The sequence below is a fragment of the Xenopus tropicalis genome, chromosome 4 (genome assembly GCF_000004195.4).
Source record: "Xenopus tropicalis strain Nigerian chromosome 4, UCB_Xtro_10.0, whole genome shotgun sequence".
Taxonomy (NCBI): Eukaryota; Metazoa; Chordata; class Amphibia; order Anura; family Pipidae; genus Xenopus; species Xenopus tropicalis.
In genome coordinates this window covers 84358611-84376037 of record NC_030680.2, presented here as the reverse complement: position 1 = coordinate 84376037, position 17427 = coordinate 84358611, and the positions used below count along the sequence as shown (strand labels likewise).

The following is a 17427-nucleotide window of genomic DNA, read 5'->3' as shown; positions in this document are numbered from 1 at the left end:
CTTATCCATACGATCATAAACCGCGGGAAAACCTTTCTGACTTTGATCCTTCTGTGCATGATTTTGGAAGCCTCCCATAGGGCTCAATGGCACTCTGCAGCTCCAACCTGGCCCAAGGAAAGTCTCCCATAGGGCTCAATGGCACTCTGCAGCTCCAACCTGGCCCAAGGAAAGTCTCCCATAGGGCTCAATGGCACTCTGCAGCTCCAACCTGGCCCAAGGAAAGTCTCCCATAGGGCTCAATGGCACTCTGCAGCTCCAACCTGGCCCAAGGAAAGTCTCCCATAGGGCTCAATGGCACTCTGCAGCTCCAACCTGGCCCAAGGAAAGTCTCCCATAGGACTCAATGGCACTCTGCAGCTCCAACCTGGCCCAAGGAAAGCCTCCCATAGGGCTCAATGGCACTCTGCAGCCCCAACCTGGCCCAAGGAAAGCCTCCCATAGGGCTCAATGGCACTCTGCAGCTCCAACCTGGCCCAAGGAAAGTCTCCCATAGGGCTCAATGGCACTCTGCAGCTCCAACCTGGCCCAAGGAAAGTCTCCCATAGGACTCAATGGCACTCTGCAGCTCCAACCTGGCCCAAGGAAAGTCTCCCATAGGACTCAATGGCACTCTGCAGCTCCAACCCGGCCCAAGGAAAGTCTCCCATAGGGCTCAATGGCACTCTGCAGCTCCAACCTGGCCCAAGGAAAGTCTCCCATAGGACTCAATGGCACTCTGCAGCTCCAACCCGGCCCAAGGAAAGTCTCCCATAGGGCTCAATGGCACTCTGCAGCTCCAACCCGGCCCAAGGAAAGTCTCCCATAGGGCTCAATGGCACTCTGCAGCTCCAACCTGGCCCAAGGAAAGTCTCCCATAGGGCTCAATGGCACTCTGCAACTCCAACCTGGCCCAAGGAAAGTCTCCCATAGGGCTCAATGGCACTCTGCAGCTCCAACCTGGCCCAAGGAAAGTCTCCCATAGGACTCAATGGCACTCTGCAGCTCCAACCTGGCCCAAGGAAAGTCTCCCATAGGGCTCAATGGCACTCTGCAGCTCCAACCTGGCCCAAGGAAAGCCTCCCATAGGGCTCAATGGCACTCTGCAGCTCCAACCTGGCCCAAGGAAAGTCTCCCATAGGGCTCAATGGCACTCTGCAGCTCCAACCTGGCCCAAGGAAAGTCTCCCATAGGGCTCAATGGCACTCTGCAGCTCCAACCTGGCCCAAGGAAAGTCACGATACCGAAGCTTGAATGAATCCGAAACTTTCGTACTCGGCGCGACAATGCAATCGTATTGTCGCACAAATTTTGTCGCAAAGTACGAAAAAGTTGCGAAAAATAAAAAAAAACTATATGAAAAAGTTGCAGAAAATACGCATTTCATACCTGTCGTACTTTAATGAATAGACCCCTTAGTCTACTAAGATTATTTAAACATTAAATAAACCCAATAGGAGTTTTTTGCTTCCAATAAGGATTAATTGTATCTTAGTTGTGATCAAGTACAACCTCCTGTTTTATTATTACAGAGAAAAAGGAAATCATTTAAAAAAATTATAATTATTTGCTTATAATGGAGTTTATGGGAGATGGCCTTTGGAACTTTCTGGATGATGGGTTTCCGGATAACTCTACAATAATAGTCCCAAATATGAAGACTTCATGGGTGCTTTTAATCTACCCATGGTTTTGCGATGTACAGTATATGTTTAAACATATTAAGCATATAATATTTAGCAATCATACAGAACTTCCAAAATGATTCAGATTCTATATAGATAAATTTGATTTTAGGTCTGCAGCCCAAACAGAGTAAATTGGGTAAGTAATAAATAATTGGCCCAGTACATAAAAAATTGACAGATCTCCTATAAAGTTATTGCTTTAATGACATTTCTCGTTCTAAACTGTAGATACCTCATAAGTACTATACTATGTATAATAGAATTAAAGGGTGGTATTAGAATTTATTCAAATGGACTTTTGTTTTCAAAGGGAATATCGTGTTCAGGAAGGCAAGGTTGCGTTCCCATTGGGGGTGACAGTTTATGGCGATATAGTTGTCTCTGTGTTTCACATGAGGTCTACAATTGGGGGAAGGCTTCAAGCAAAGGTAAGTGTTTGATTATATAACCAAGGTGCCAAATCGTAATTATATAGAGAAAAAATGTACCCGTGTTGTAAAATAAAAGGTCAGTGTTGTGATTTTGATGGCATAGTTTTTGAGCTTTATTACACTGAATATTTTGCTAATAATTCAGATTATTTTTTTAGTTATAATAACTGTGAGTTGATGGCCATCTCAGTTTTAGAAATAGCCAGCACAGCACAATGCAAGTCCTGCCAGGCAGCTGTTGCATCAGCTACTCAGTCTTTATCTCCCTGTCGTTCAAGTATGGGATCTCTTACCAGAAATACAATATTCAGAAAGCTCCAAATTACAGGAAGGCCATCACTCATAAAGTCATTTTAAAGTAAATAATGAGTAATTTTTAGTAATTTCCCTTTTGTATGTTATAATAAATCAGTACCTTGTACGTGATGGTATGTGAGCTGCATGCATCCATATGGAAGGCAAAACAATCCTACTGGGTTTATTGAATGTTAAAATGTAGTTCTAGCAGACTTCAGATATGGTGATCCAAATGATGAGAAAACCACTTATCTATAAAATCCCAAGCCCCAAGAATTCCACATAATACCTTACCCATACCTGTGTGTGACTGGGCTCCTCTTATTCTCCTTCTGGAAGCTATTTCAAGCCTGCCACTAGGTGGCAGAAGGATGCATATTCAGCAATGCAGGCAATTATTTTTCATCTCCTGGATGCAGAAACCTACTATAGGCTTCAGATAATCAGCTTTTTGTAAGGGGATTTCTAATGTGGCAGGCCCTATGACCTCTTATTAAATATAATCTATTTTGTGCTAAATATGCAACTGTGGGCAGGGGTTTTTCCACCTGGGCACCTTCAGGTGGCCTTTCCTATGCCACCCCCCAACACTCGAGCACATTTACACATACATAAACTTCTAGTTTTTTTATATTTTAGAATTCGACTAAACTCATTTTCCTGAATGTCTATTACTTACTAAGAAAAGTTGCAAAGTCATTTTGAGGAAAGTCGCAAAAAAATAGACTTTTTAAAAAAAAAAATAGACTTTAAAAAAAAAAAAAAAAAAAAAATTACAAAACAAGTTGAGTTTTCTGGTGTAAAACACAGCAAAATCTCTAAAGTTTGGAGACAAAAGAAATAACTTAAAGGAAAACCTTTGCCATTGATTCTGCATGAACTCGGCAAGTTTAATCTGACAAATAGTCGAATTTGGAAGGGGTGCCAAGCAGGCTGGTTGGTTTGACTACCACTGGTTTTCCCTGGACATCAGGACCAGTCAAACCCCCCCCATATGTTGTAGCCCCTGTAGTGAATGGGATGCAACATTGGCAGTTTTGGTAATGTCACTACAATACAGGACCAGTTTCTCCTCAGGCAAGGGGTTCTGATAGGTGTAATACCCCATATCATCCTGAGGAAGAACTAAGGTTCATGTATATTCAGGGAAGTTAAGAGTTTGCTGTGCCTATGGCTATTTAATATCGTGCGAATTCATTTCAAGAGTTGTTTCTTTTTATACTATTACATCTTTTATTCTTTAAGCACAAAAACATGAACACTGAAATCGGTTTAGGCACCTGAATGCTTTAGGCCATGGGCCAGCATAACCAGCTGATGTGAATAGAACCATGTCTGTTTAATTGCTCTTCTGGGGCAGACTGGTGGTTGGCCCAAAAATGCCTGCATTTAGGTGGAAGCTGTACTTTTCAATGCAAATTAATAGACAGGTTTGGAATGGGGTGTGCAAGGCCCACCGGAGCCACCCACCCACTCAACCACTGCCAGCCCACCCCTCCCCCCGTGTGCACAACTTTTACTTAATTTTGCTGCAATAGGGGAAAGATGGGGGTGGCAGGCTGGATTAGGTCTGGGTCGACCCTGGGCCCACCTGATTTTTCCTGGTGTCCTGCTGGCCCTGTCAGACTCTATAAAGAGAGCTGTGAAAAAGAACAGATTTGCTTCTCTCATCCTGAAAAAAAAACTGTAGGCTGAGCAGAGCCAATGCTCCGTGTGCCTTTGGCCCTATGAGCGGTGTCAGGGAGAGCAGTTATCTTGTTAGCTGTCCATTGTTTTGTGGCAACACTAAAAACAGACAAGGTTCTGTTCGCATCAGCTACAGTAGTTACTGACACCAAATTACAGGGCAGCAGTAAAGAAAGACTGCAGCTTAATAAACCACAACTCAGGAGGGTGAAGGAATCCTGGGAAATGACTAGAACAGCTTGTGTGATGCCTCCATTTTAGAGTTAAATAGGGAAAAATTGATCTGGTCTTTCAAAAAACAGACAAGACAGGATTATGTGTGAGGGGCAATATTAATGATATACTTAAAAGACAGCATGTTTCCTCTTGACAATAGCTCCTGTTCCTGCAGAGTTCTATGAGAATAAAAAGCACAGGGCCATAGACTGTGTTTTTGTATCAGTTAAAGTTATACCTAAAGCCTCTGTGTTTTATAGCACATATACATTATTTCTTATGATTCAGAAGCTTCTCACTGCACCAACTAGTGATTATATCTAAAATCATCATATATAAGAAATAACGTATTTCTGCTTTAAAATTTAAGAAAATTAAATTCGCAGAAGAGGCCCAAGATAAATATCAGGTGACCCCTTATATTTTACAACAGGGGGTGCATTACTTTGCTAATTTACACTGTAAATTAATAAAATAATGCATTGGGAACCCCAACCTTCTTTACTTGTGAGCCACACTCAGATGTAAAAAGTGTTGAAAAAGTTATTTGGGGATGCCAAGTAAGGGCTGTGATTGGCTCTGCTTGGAGTAAAACTGTGTCTCTGTGTTTCCAAGACTTGCCTTCAAGCCAGAAATTTAAAAATGGGCACCTGCTTTGAGGCCACTGGGAACAACATCATAGGGGGCGGTGAGCAACATGTTACTCATGAGCTACTGGTTGGGGATCACTGATTTGCAGTGTTTTATTACCCAATAAAAGAACATATTCTAATCAACTTTCCAATTTACAATTAATATAAATGTTAAATTGCATTAAAGTTATTTGTATATGTATTTACTTTTTAAAAAAGTATATTTTGAAAGCAATATGACCATTGATATTCTGTGCACTGTTGGTTCTGATTCTCCAAACCATGTAGCAGAAGCCAACTGACCTATGAAGAAACATACAAAATATTATGGGAAATGGAGTTTTGACTAGAGAAGAATTCTTCTACCTTGTTTCAACAGTCAGAATAGCAGCAGTAGAGAAACTGACAAAGAAATACTGCTTTCTATTGCAATTACATTTACAAATAGCTATAAAGCAAACATGCTTTAAATATTATTGAACATAAATACAAATACATGCATATTCAGTCATTTCATTGTATCCATTTTAAAGCCTGTATAGTGTTAATTAGATATATAATAAAGATATAGAATAATAGCGATATTAAACATTTCTTGTATAATATGACTACAGTTAAAGTCTAAAACCCCATCAGGGTACTCACTGTAATGTTTGTTTATCTTGAAGATTGAAACACAGATGCACCTTTCATAATTATACTTATAATATAGTACAATTGGATGCTGTATTGGAGATAAATACTAAAGGTATTGCTTGTTACTAAGGTTAAGCTTTATTTATATATAACATGACATGACAAAGCTTGAAATACTGCACCCTCCATTTGTATTTAACTGGCGGACAAGTATATTCCTTGTTGTTCATTACATTTACATAATCATGTCACTTGCTGCTGTCTTTCTTGTCATTATAGATGACGAATACGCAAATATTACAGATCCAATTTCACACTGGATTTATTCCACTTGGAACAACAGTATTAAAGTTTTCTAAGTAAGTGTATTGATTAAAACAATGTGACCTGTCTAGATTTACAAAATTGTAAGACACGCATGTGGTGTTCTTTTTTGCTCAGAATATTTATAATGTTGTACATAGAAGTATTAGTGGAGAAAATGATGTACTTTAGCTTTGTGTAAGACATAAACTGTTTTTGTGCTTTCACACTAAGAACATATTTTCTGGTACTAATGTGCCTTTGTTGTCTTTCCTCCTTTGTACTTTACTACTAGTGACTAGTGATTTCCACCCTTCACAGGTTTATGTGTTTACAGGCAGAAAATTATACGTTTGAGCTAGCCTTTATGCATCTGTAATATATCCCTGTACTTATTAAGTCCAGGTGAAAGCTTAGCATAAGCATCAAGATAAGGAAACTCAAGTGGGTGGGACTTCCCTGAAAACAGTCACTGTTGGAGAGAAATTCCGCTGTTTATAATGAAAATGTCAGTTTAACTATTGCTATTCTATATAAATAGATTCTATTAATAAAACAGTTGGTAGCAACTTTACTTCATAGTTGTAATAATACATTATCATGTAGAACTGAAGAAACCAGAACCTTCATTTTTTAATGTTTTTAATTCTCAGGCCAGAATTGGATGCTTGCGACTCCCCAGAAAAATATCCTCAGCTGTTTCATGTGCTGCTGGATATAGATATTGAAGGCACAGACAGGCAGGTGGACCTAACACCTCCTTGGGAAAACTTCTCATCAAAAGATGTTAATCCGAGCATCCTGTTCTCTTCTCAACAGGAACAGCAAGATGCACATGCAATCGGTGGTATGAGTTGGAATACTTTTATGCCAGGGGATAAAGCTTTGTTAGCTTAGAGAGAGCCATGAAATTGCATTAATATTTTTCTTCCTCTGATTTACAGCCAGAGCTCCAGCTGAACCACATCAGGATAACATAAGAAACGCTGGCCAGGGAGCATTTTTTTCGTCTTTAAGTTGGCAAGGTATCAGTCAGAAACATCTCATTGTTACTGTCTATATATTTATTATACAATAACCAAACAACATATATCAGCTCCTTGTATAACAGTAACTAGTGTTTTAGTCCCTGGTTGACCCTTGTTCAATAAAAGCTAGAACTGTGCTGTTAAAATGCTGGTCTCCAAAGTGGTAATGTTATACATCTACTAGTGTAAAAGGTATTAAGTAAAACCCTTTTTAACCCATCACTTTTGTTTAGTGCTGTTAGTCTAAGCAATAATAGGCATATGTATTCAGCACTTTCCAAGAATTTATGACAAACAGGGGTCTTATAATATTTTACCAGACAAGAGTTACAGAATACAAATAGTCCTTTACTAGGACCTTTACTAGCGCAAGGCTTACTCTTAAATGGGCATTTACACTGGTGGTAGCACTCCACATTAGAAATGATTTAAGCAAGATTGTGTGTGCAAACCCCACACACAAAAATTTAGTCAGTGAACAGGCTCTTTGAAATCTTTCAATACCTACCACACTGGTTGTCCAGAGGTTAATAGTAAGGCTGCAACATCTCCTTAATGATTTAGATTTTCTTCTCCTCCTGTAACCCACTTGGCCCCTCCCTCAGGACCTAACCTGTAATAGTTTGAATACCTTGCCACATCTGCAGTGTTCTATTGAAACCTTTGTATGTGTACCCTCCAGCTCACACACTCACTGCCATTAGAGTATAACCAAAATGGTACAGGGATGCTAAACCTAGGAATCTTGATTGTATAATCCTTGTTTTGATACATTGTCATAAAAAATAAATTATTATTTACAAAGACCTTTAAGAATAAAAGCACTTTTCTAAATGCATTTATTTTCATTTCATAGATCAAAAGTCTGACAAGGCAAGTTCTCATCCAGTCTCAGAGGATCGAGCCGCCTTGGTACATGAAGAAAGCGAACCATCTGATGATGAACTTTTGTCCCTCTCCAGCCAGCACAGTAACACCAGTGGCGAAAAACAACATGGCACTCCAAAGCACAAAAAACTGGAGCCACTGGCCCCTCCCATGCCACCCCAGGATGCTGATCTTTTGGGGCTGGATGTAAATTTAGAGAAAAGTGCCCCTGCTTCCCAGCCAAAAGCACCTCCTACAAATTCTGATTTATTAAATGATCTTTTTGGTGCTGTGACTCCAGGAGCTAAGCCTTCTTCTGAGGCTCTGTTTCACTCAGGAGGAATCAGCTCTGCAAACTCAACTCCAAGACGATCTACAGCGTCTCCATCCCAGTCTCCAAAAATAGGAGAAGGTAACCCTCATTTTTCCACACCCTAATATTTTATTAAACATATATTGTGTGATTTAAAGTAGTTTACGTACTAAGGCACCTTGTTACAGAAATGTGATCTTCTTCATATTGCCTGTCTAACATTAATTTTATGTTTACAGCTGCTGCCTTTGATCCTTTCGGATCTAGTCCTAAGCAGCCAGCTCAGGACTTACTTGGTTCTTTTCTCAATACTTCAAATGCCACAGGCAGTGATCCTTTTGTCCACACTACAAGAAGTCCATCACCAACACCAACAGTTCATATTGATCCATTCAACATGGGTAAGAAGCTTTATGATGTGCAGTGCATCTTTAAGGAATAAGAAGCTAAGAAAATACACACATTATACACAGTGAATATTCTTAAGGAACATTATTATTGGTTGATTTGTGCAGTAATTCAGTCAGCTCATTACTAGTAAATTAATTTACACTGCCTGTCTGTATGTAGTAGTTTTATATACTAATGTATTCTAGGGCAGGGTTACTTAACTACCATTAATTATAAAAAAAAAGACATATTGTAGGACTGTGTACATTCTCAACACACATTTGTTGTCTTAAAATATATGCTAAAAACCTTAGTGTGTCTCATCATTGTTTTAGCTCCTCCTTCAGTGTCTATCCAGCCTGAAGCATCTTCGCCTTGGGATTGGAATACTACATCACAAGGTAAAATGTTCTAAAATTCCCCTTCACTGGCATATAAGGCAGTTTCTAGAGGCCATTTTTTTGTCTTTTTTTAAACAAAAAAAAAACAAGGTTTTGTGATTAAAGTCTAGGTCTACTACTTTATAACAACCAATTAGCTTTTATTGTAATGGTTAGAATAATGAAAGCAGGTGTCTGATTTTGGGTGTATTAAGACCCACAAAATATAAGGTAAAACAGAATGTGTTGTTTAGTGTTGACATCAAACTAAAGTTTTATTTTATTCGCAGGTGGTTTGAATGTAGGAAGTCGATCAGCAGCTACAAGCCCCACTGCATCTCCACACGGTACCCCTCTTCATCAACCCAAACCACAAAGCCTTGATCCATTTGCTGACATTGGGGCACTGGGTGCAAATCTAGCTGGTAGAGTATTTGAATTCAAATAACAATATATTGGTGTGCTATAATGCTATTATGTTACTGAAATGCAACATGCATATGCAGCCTGTTGGAATTTGTAGTTTATAACCACTAGATTGCCAAGTCTTCTATCTTATACCCTATCACTTATATTTCACTTACATGTCTTTTCTCTCACTCTGCCTGTAGGTGGGTCATCCTTTGCCAGTAAGCCAACGACACCAACTGGTTGTGGTGGAGGCTTTCCACCATCACCGCAGCACACTGGAGGGGGGTCCTGGCAGTCCGGTACTGGATATTCTTGGCAACAGACACAGTCTAAATCACAACAAAATATCCCACACTCTTCACCACAAAGCAAACCCAACTATAACATTAGTTTCTCAGGCACAGGCAGTGGCCAGAATGACAGAGGAAAAAATGCATGTAATGTTGGTAAGTTTCGTAGTCAAATTTAAAGGGAATTTAATTTATCAAGATTAAAATAACTGCTCCTTGATGATAAATATAGATAGAATGTTGTGTTTCTATACGTACTATACATGTATTACATCAGTACTATCCAACTGGGGGCACCTGGCCCGGCCTGGTTGTGAGTCCTTCAAATAAATTTTTTAGGCCCTCAGCCTGCCCAAGAGTGACATAATACTTTAATAATACCCATAGTCAGGTTGGGTGAACTATTAACCTGCCGCATAAAAAAAGTTCATAATGAAATCATGCATTGCTGTTTACCTTGCGGTAAGGAAGACATTATTTACATGAGTGGTTAAAATATAGAGTGTCACAGAGGAGCACTGAGAAAGCAAAAGTGCTCTTTAGGGCTTGACACCTATACATTGTGAGTTACAGTAGCTAGTACTTGTTGATTGTTTCCTACGCTGCATTTAACTTTGTTAAGGACTTAATGCTATTGTAAGTGTGGAGTACTTATTGACAAGGCTTACAGGGATCCTGTCACTCAAACATATAATAAAAGTCCCTTTCAAGTTAAACATGAAAACCATTTTTTTTAATTAATACCTGTTATAAAGGTATTTAAAAATCCCAACTGTAAAATATTTCCTGCCTCACCTCTATTCCTCAGCATCACAGGCAGGCCAGGCCATTGGTTTCACTTTCCATTCTGCACTTTCTAGATGTCATTGCTCCACATTCTTCCTTATTGTCTATAATTGTATATATAATGGACAACATGTCACTTCTGGCACATACACAAGATTTAGGATTGATATAAAATTGGCATTATCCAAGATTTATATGATGTATATTGGGTAAGTAAAGTTTATTTTGGCTGACTAGCATGTTAGAAAAGAATTTGGAATTGTTTTTGGGTGACAGGTCCCCTTTAATAATAATTGGAGAAGTCCCCTCAGAGTAGCTACACACAAGCTGGCCCAATGCCTGTCTGTGGAGGTGTGGATGAACACGTGTTGAGAAAAGTGGATCATCTGCCACGTGTGACTGTGCCCTTACAGTGGCCGGGTTGTTGGCACATACAGTGGTAGATCATCCTCTACAAATATCAGTCTTCACATGCAGGCAATGTCATCAAGGACAAGCTATCCAAACCTTTGCAGAGAGTGATAGTCTGGTTGGAGTTTAGATCATTAAATTCTCTAGCTGGTGTTTCATTTATCTTGTCCTGTATTTTAAGTGAGTTGTTTGTGTCATTTAAATTACTTGTACCTATAATATTTACTGTTTACGTTTTGTATGAAAATAAACTGATTTTTTTTGCAAAAAGAAAAACCCAGGCTTTTGTAGTAAGGTTGAAAAAAGGAGTAGGCATGTCATTTTTCTCTCCATTCTGCATAACCTGGTACTTTGTTTTTTTAAAGACACAAAACAGAAGTTCTGCGCTGACAATTTTGAAGACTTGCTGTCTAGTCAAGGTTTTAATGCGCATAAAGAAAGAAAAGGGCCAAGGACTATAGCAGAAATGAGGAAAGAGGAAATGTCAAAGGAAATGGACCCAGAGAAATTAAAGGTGAGATGAATTTAAATTAAAGGGTGTCTTTTGAGTTAACTGTGTATGAGAAGTCCTACAAAGACACCTGTATTCCTCTGTGACACCTAAGTAGTTTCAAAAGCAAGGCAGGGTGTAGGAGTCAGCTCTGAACTGAAAAGCTGGCTCAGCCCTCACAAGTGCATTATATCAGCAGTAATCCCTCTTTTCTTTTTCCTCTGTAAGGTTACTGCAATTTATTATGGGGCTAATGGCAAGATGAAATGTGTGTAAGCTAACTTGTACACCAGCATGGCTTGCAAACATTTTCTCTGAAAAACCACATTTAGGTATATGGCCCTTGTAGCATTTTGACTGCTACTTGGCAGCTATAAAAACCTTGCTGTTTTTATGAACATGTATGCCATAACCCCTTTTTTGCTATAACCCTTAAGCAACATGTATCTTTAATGTACAATGCAGTAGTAGTACAAACATGGAGGACAAACATTGTAATACATAAATATTGCAATAAATAAATAAATACAGTTACAATGAGGTAATGCCACATGCTAGGATACAGAGGAGGGAGGTAGAGCATGCAATCTAAGACCTGTGTTATGGCAGCTTTTCCAGGGATGGCATTTAAGAATAATGTGTGGGAATCTCTGATCCAGTCCAACAAAAAATGAGGCCAGTGCAATTGTAAAATGTTTTTTTTCAGTTTATTAGTACATATTGCATTCAATTTTCTTCCAGCTATTGGACTGGATTGAAGGCAAAGAAAGAAATATCAGAGCTTTGCTCTCTACGATGCACACAGTGCTATGGGCAGGAGAAACTAAATGGAAACCTGTTAGTATGGCTGACCTGGTAACTCCAGAACAAGTTAAAAAGGTGTATCGTAAAGCTGTGCTAGTGGTCCATCCAGATAAAGTAAGTGAAATGTTTATGTTAAGATCATATCCTGTATATGAGAAAAGGGGGAAAAGTAAAAAGCATCATTACAAATAATTTTACAAATGGGGTAACATGAATAAAAATGGAAGCATATGAATATATTTCTCCTGTTTATTGCCCATATAAAACAAAAAATAGCAGGTGCAAAATAAGGGAAAAATATCTGCTCCGCTTTTGTTTGTATTTTCCTATTTTTCCCCTTTTTCCCCTTTATACACCACAGTGTTGGTATAACATTAAAAACAGGTAATTTGTACTTGTCAGAATATTTTGCAGATTGTCTGGTGCCAGTTTAAAATTATTAATTGATATGTCTGCTGTCCTGCCTTATTATGAATCTGGAAGTTAAAAAAAGATATTTTAACACACTTATTTATTTTACAGGCAACTGGGCAGCCATATGAGCAATATGCAAAAATGATTTTCATGGAGCTAAATGATGCCTGGTCAGAATTTGAAAATCAAGGCCAGAAACCACTTTATTAGTCTTCTACATACTCTTGGTCTTCTGCAGATCCATTTTCAAAGCACCAACACCCTTATGTTATGTTTGGGTTCAGTCAGAGGAAAAGTGACTTCATATTTCTTTCAAATCCACAAGTGCAAATTCCTAATCTGCTCAACACAAAAAAATATCCATTCTGCTTTCTATTCCTCACCTCTATTTTTGTGTTATTTACTTTTTTTTTTTTTGTAAAGACTTTAAACAAAGGTTTTATCAGAAGTAACTGAATGAAACCCCTGAATATTCCAAGTGTAATGTCTATACATGAGAAAGGGACTAGTGCATCTATGAGCTCTGTGGGCTGCTAGTAAGCTGCAATATTGTTGGTTGTAGCTAATACCCAAATTGTCAGTAAAATATTTATGAGTAGGACCTTTTGGCATTTACAGAAATGTGAATATGCCAAGTATGGTGAAATACTGCATGACACAATTTAACCAGCCTTCATTATTGCATTCAGATCAATTACAGTAAACTTTAACTTTTTTTTAAAAACAAAACTTTATATTTCATGGAGCTGCTTCTAATTTGGGATTAAATAGGATTCAAGGGCATTTACAAAGGTGTTTTGTTTGTGAGGGCTTGTCTTAGTTGGCTGGTTTATAAATACACATCTCATTAGGAGATAACTGAATATCTACATGGATGCTATTGTGTGAAATTTGGTTTTTACCCCCAAAGGATTTTTATTTTTGCACAATGTTTGGCAACCACAAAAGTTTTCCATACATTAAATATGGAGACGTATTCCAAAAAAACAACACTGTTCGCTGACTTGGCAATGAGGAAATCAGAAGGGGGATAATGGAAGATATTCTATGAGTAAAACCCTGTCATGTAAGTTGTAAGGTTTACATAAGCACGTAAGACATTTTCTTCTCATTAAGGCTGCTAACGTCAGCAAGCACTTTCAGGCATAGTGAATTCTTTCCATACATATCTTAGAAGATATTTTATGGTGCCTGATTCAGGGTAATTAAACAGCTTGCCCAAAGATATAGGTTTCTGTCACTAAACCCAAGATTCTCATGTCTTGACGTACCTACTGAACAATGACAAAACACTGGCAAGAAAAGCCAGGCATTGTGTATAATGACATATCACTTTTTTGTGAGACAGGTTTCGTTATCATGCTATTTTAGTTGGTTTGTGTTTCCAATTCTAAGCTGCTATATTGTTTTTATATTTTTTTTCATGTGCATGACACAAAGTTTTTTATTTTTATTCTTGACCAAGAGGTATGGAAACTGTATATTTGTGTTTATTTATTTATTTACACCACAAAATGTGGGGCTAAACATTATTTCAGCAGAAAAAATGCTTATTGCATACCAGGTTATTTTTGTCATATTGAATTGGCTGTAAGGGTAAAGAAAAAACTTAGCCCCTCTCGGGGAGAACCAAAGAAGTCTAACTTGGGATGCACCAAATCCACTATTTTAGGATCTGGCCGAACCCTGAATCCTTTGAGAAAGATTCGGCCGAATACTGCATATGCAAATTATGGTAAGGAAGTGGTAACAAGAACTGCATGCACAAAGTGTGCGGCAATAACTTTTCAACTTCCATGTTTATCTGACAAAAAGTCATATGATTTTAAAGGAATATTGTCATGGGAAAACATGTTTTTTTCAAAACACATCAGTTAATAGAGCTTCTCCAGCAGAATCCTGTGTTGAAATCCATTTTTTAAAAACACAGAATTTTTTTAATTTTTAAATTTCACATGGGACTAGCCATATTCTTCATTTCCTAGGCCATGTGATAAGCTTTGATAAGCTGATAAACAGTAGCCGATCAGTAGAACAATGAGAAGGTAGCAAGATAGCAGCTCAGAATAGCACTCAATGGTAACAAATCCAAGTCCAGTTTGGGACTCCTCCAGTTACATGGGAGTAGGAGAAACAATAGGTTGCCTGAAAGCAGTTCTAATGTGTAGCGCTGGCTCCTTGTAAAAGCTCAGACTTAGGCACAATGCACTGAGATGGCTGCCTACACACCAATATTACAGCTAAAAAATATACATTTGTTGGTTCAAGAATAAAATTTTAAGTGGTAGAGTGAATTATTTGCTATGTAAACAGTGTAATTTAGAAATAAAAAATATACCATAAAAATCATGACAGTATCCCTTTATGGATTCAGATTTGGTTTGGCCAGAAGCATGGATTCGGCTGAATTCGAATCTTGCTGAGAAGAATCTTGGCTGAATCCCGAACTGAATCCTGTATTCGGTGCATCCCTAAAGGGTAGATTTATCAAAATGTGAGTTTAGAGCTTAATACAAAAAAACTCACCTACGTTCTATTCATTCCTATGGGACTTTTAGAAGTGTATTTATCAATGGGTGAAAGTTAGATACCATATTAATAAATATGCTTCTAAAAATCTCATAAGAATAAATAGAACATGGGTGAGTTTTTTTGTATTAAGCTCTAAACTCACATTTTGATACATCTGCCCCTAAATCTAACCTTGCTCTTTGCCCACAGATTTCCCATTCATTTGGAAGTTAAATATGCTTCCTATAGGCAGCACATCTTAAATCCAAGTGATCCAGAAATAGCTGTGCAATCAGAATGGCCCTGATTGCATGACAATCATGGATCCTCATTAACACAAGACACAATTCCTGATGTTTTGTCTCAGCCATTTTACTATGGAAAAATCTGCAATGACAGCCTAGGTGCCACTGTGTATAAACAAATGGTTTGTTATTGTTTCCAGGATGATAACAGCTGTATTTGCCTGCCTAGACTAAGGGGCTGATTTACTAATCCACGAATCCGAATGAGAAAAATTTGCATTGGAAACGAACATTTTGCGACTTTTTCGTGTTTTTTGCGATTTTGCCGTTACGATTTGCTCGTATATTGTCGCAACTTTTTCGTATTGAGCGCTTGTAAACGGCGGGCAAAACTTTCAGACTTGGCATGATTTTGGAAGCCTCCCATAGGACTCAATGGCACTCTGCAGCTCCAACCTGGCCCAAGAAAAGTCACAATACTGAAGCTTGAATGAATCCGAAACTTTCGTACTTGGCGCGATGGCTACGAAAAAGTCGCAACAATTCGCGCAAGTCGTAACGCTACGAAAAAGCCATAATGGCTACGAAAAAGTTGCAACAATTTACGAAAAAATCGCAAAATACCGATCATTACGAAAAAACGCATTCGGACGCTTTTCGGACGTTCGTGGATTAGTAAATGTGCCCCTAAGGATGTCCACCAAGCAATCCTCAGTGAATTGTGCTGGGAATTACACATTAAAACATATGTAGAGCCATGGGTTGCCTCTACCTGGCCTAAACCAAAAATGATACTTTAACAAATGATGAGAATGAATTTCTGCTGCACTTCCCAATATCAACTGCTACTAGCCACCTTTGGTACCTTTATAACAATGGTTTCAGATTCAACAAGTTATTTGTTTGTGAACTGTATATTCTATACAGAAAAAAACCCAAATCCATAATGTTTGTTTGCAGTTTGCACATGCATCTTTATTGTTAAATGTTTGTTTTAGTAAAACTGTATGGACATTTAGCAAAGTGTTGATAAATGAAAAAAATATCAAACTGGGAAATAATGCAATTTATTGTTTTTTTAATGCTTTATAGAGTACCTAAACCATCCCTTCTCTGCATGTTGGCATTTCAGCAGTACAGGTATGGGACCTGTTATCCAGAATGCTCGGGGCCTTGGGTTTTCTGGATAAGGGATCTTTCCGTAATTTAGGTCTCCATAGCTTAAGTCTGTTAAAAATCATTTAAACATTGAATAAACCCCACAGGATTGTTTTGCCTCCAATAAGGATTCATTATATTTTAGTTGGGATCAAGTGCAAGGTACTGTTTTATTATTACAGAGAAAAAGGGAATAACATTTAAAAATTAGAATTATTTTCTTATAATGGAGTCTATGGGAGATGGCCTTTCCGTAATTTGTAACTTTCTGGATAACGGGTTTCCGGATAAGGGATCCCATACCCGTACATGGGTGAAAGCTTATTGCTTGTCATAACAAATGAATACTTCACATGCACCAATAGCTATAGTACAGTCAGTGGTCATAAACAGATGGCGCTTTCACCAATAACCGTCTATGGAGAATATCTGGCCCCCGGCAAGAAATTCAGTGCTTCCACTTTAAAGTCTAAATAAAAATGCACATACAAACCTTTATTTTAATATAAATTGAGAAGTAATCAAACAACTTTGCAGTTGGCAACTGTATGGAGACAGTTGTCCTTATGGCATCCTGTAGCACGCATCTCCAACCCATGGCACTTCACTTGTTGCCAAACTACAACTATAGAGCTGCAGTTTGGACATTCCTGCTCTAGAGTTACATACAGAATATTTCCATAGTTTCCACGTTTATTTACATAACTATAATTCTAATCGGGATACTTTTTTTTAATAATTACATGCAATATTTTTTTTATGTGTCAGTCTTTTATTTGATTTTGCTTTTGTTTAAATGTCCCACAAAAGTTGTACTACCTGCACAGATATTCTGTTAACCTTTTATATGCAACTCCCCTGAGAAGAAAAGAGCAATTAACAGAAGAGGTGATGAGAGTGTATGCATTAATGAAACTGAGCTTTTGAACAAACATTTGCTTGTCATATTTAAATTTTTTCTTGGAATGTGAATAATGTTTCTGTGATTTGTTAATTGTTTATCTTTTATGTTTGTAGATATTATTGTGATCTACATCTTAAATAATAATAATAAAAATAAA

At 38.0% G+C, this 17427-nt stretch overlaps 1 protein-coding gene across 3 annotated transcripts in view; it reads left to right on the top strand.

Annotated features, from left to right (window-relative positions):
- dnajc6 (DnaJ heat shock protein family (Hsp40) member C6) overlaps positions 1–17427 on the top strand; it is a 50839-nt gene extending 33412 nt beyond the window's left edge. For 2 of the 3 annotated variants that reach the window (XM_018092921.2, XM_018092920.2), the window contains exons 8-19: positions 1978–2095; positions 5845–5924; positions 6522–6715; positions 6813–6893; positions 7753–8175; positions 8316–8477; positions 8802–8867; positions 9137–9271; positions 9458–9703; positions 11110–11258; positions 11976–12152; positions 12561–14251. In XM_018092921.2, coding sequence (XP_017948410.1) covers positions 1978–2095; positions 5845–5924; positions 6522–6715; positions 6813–6893; positions 7753–8175; positions 8316–8477; positions 8802–8867; positions 9137–9271; positions 9458–9703; positions 11110–11258; positions 11976–12152; positions 12561–12662 — 1933 coding nt within the window. In that variant the 3' untranslated portion in view covers positions 12663–14251. 3 annotated transcript variants of the gene reach the window in all.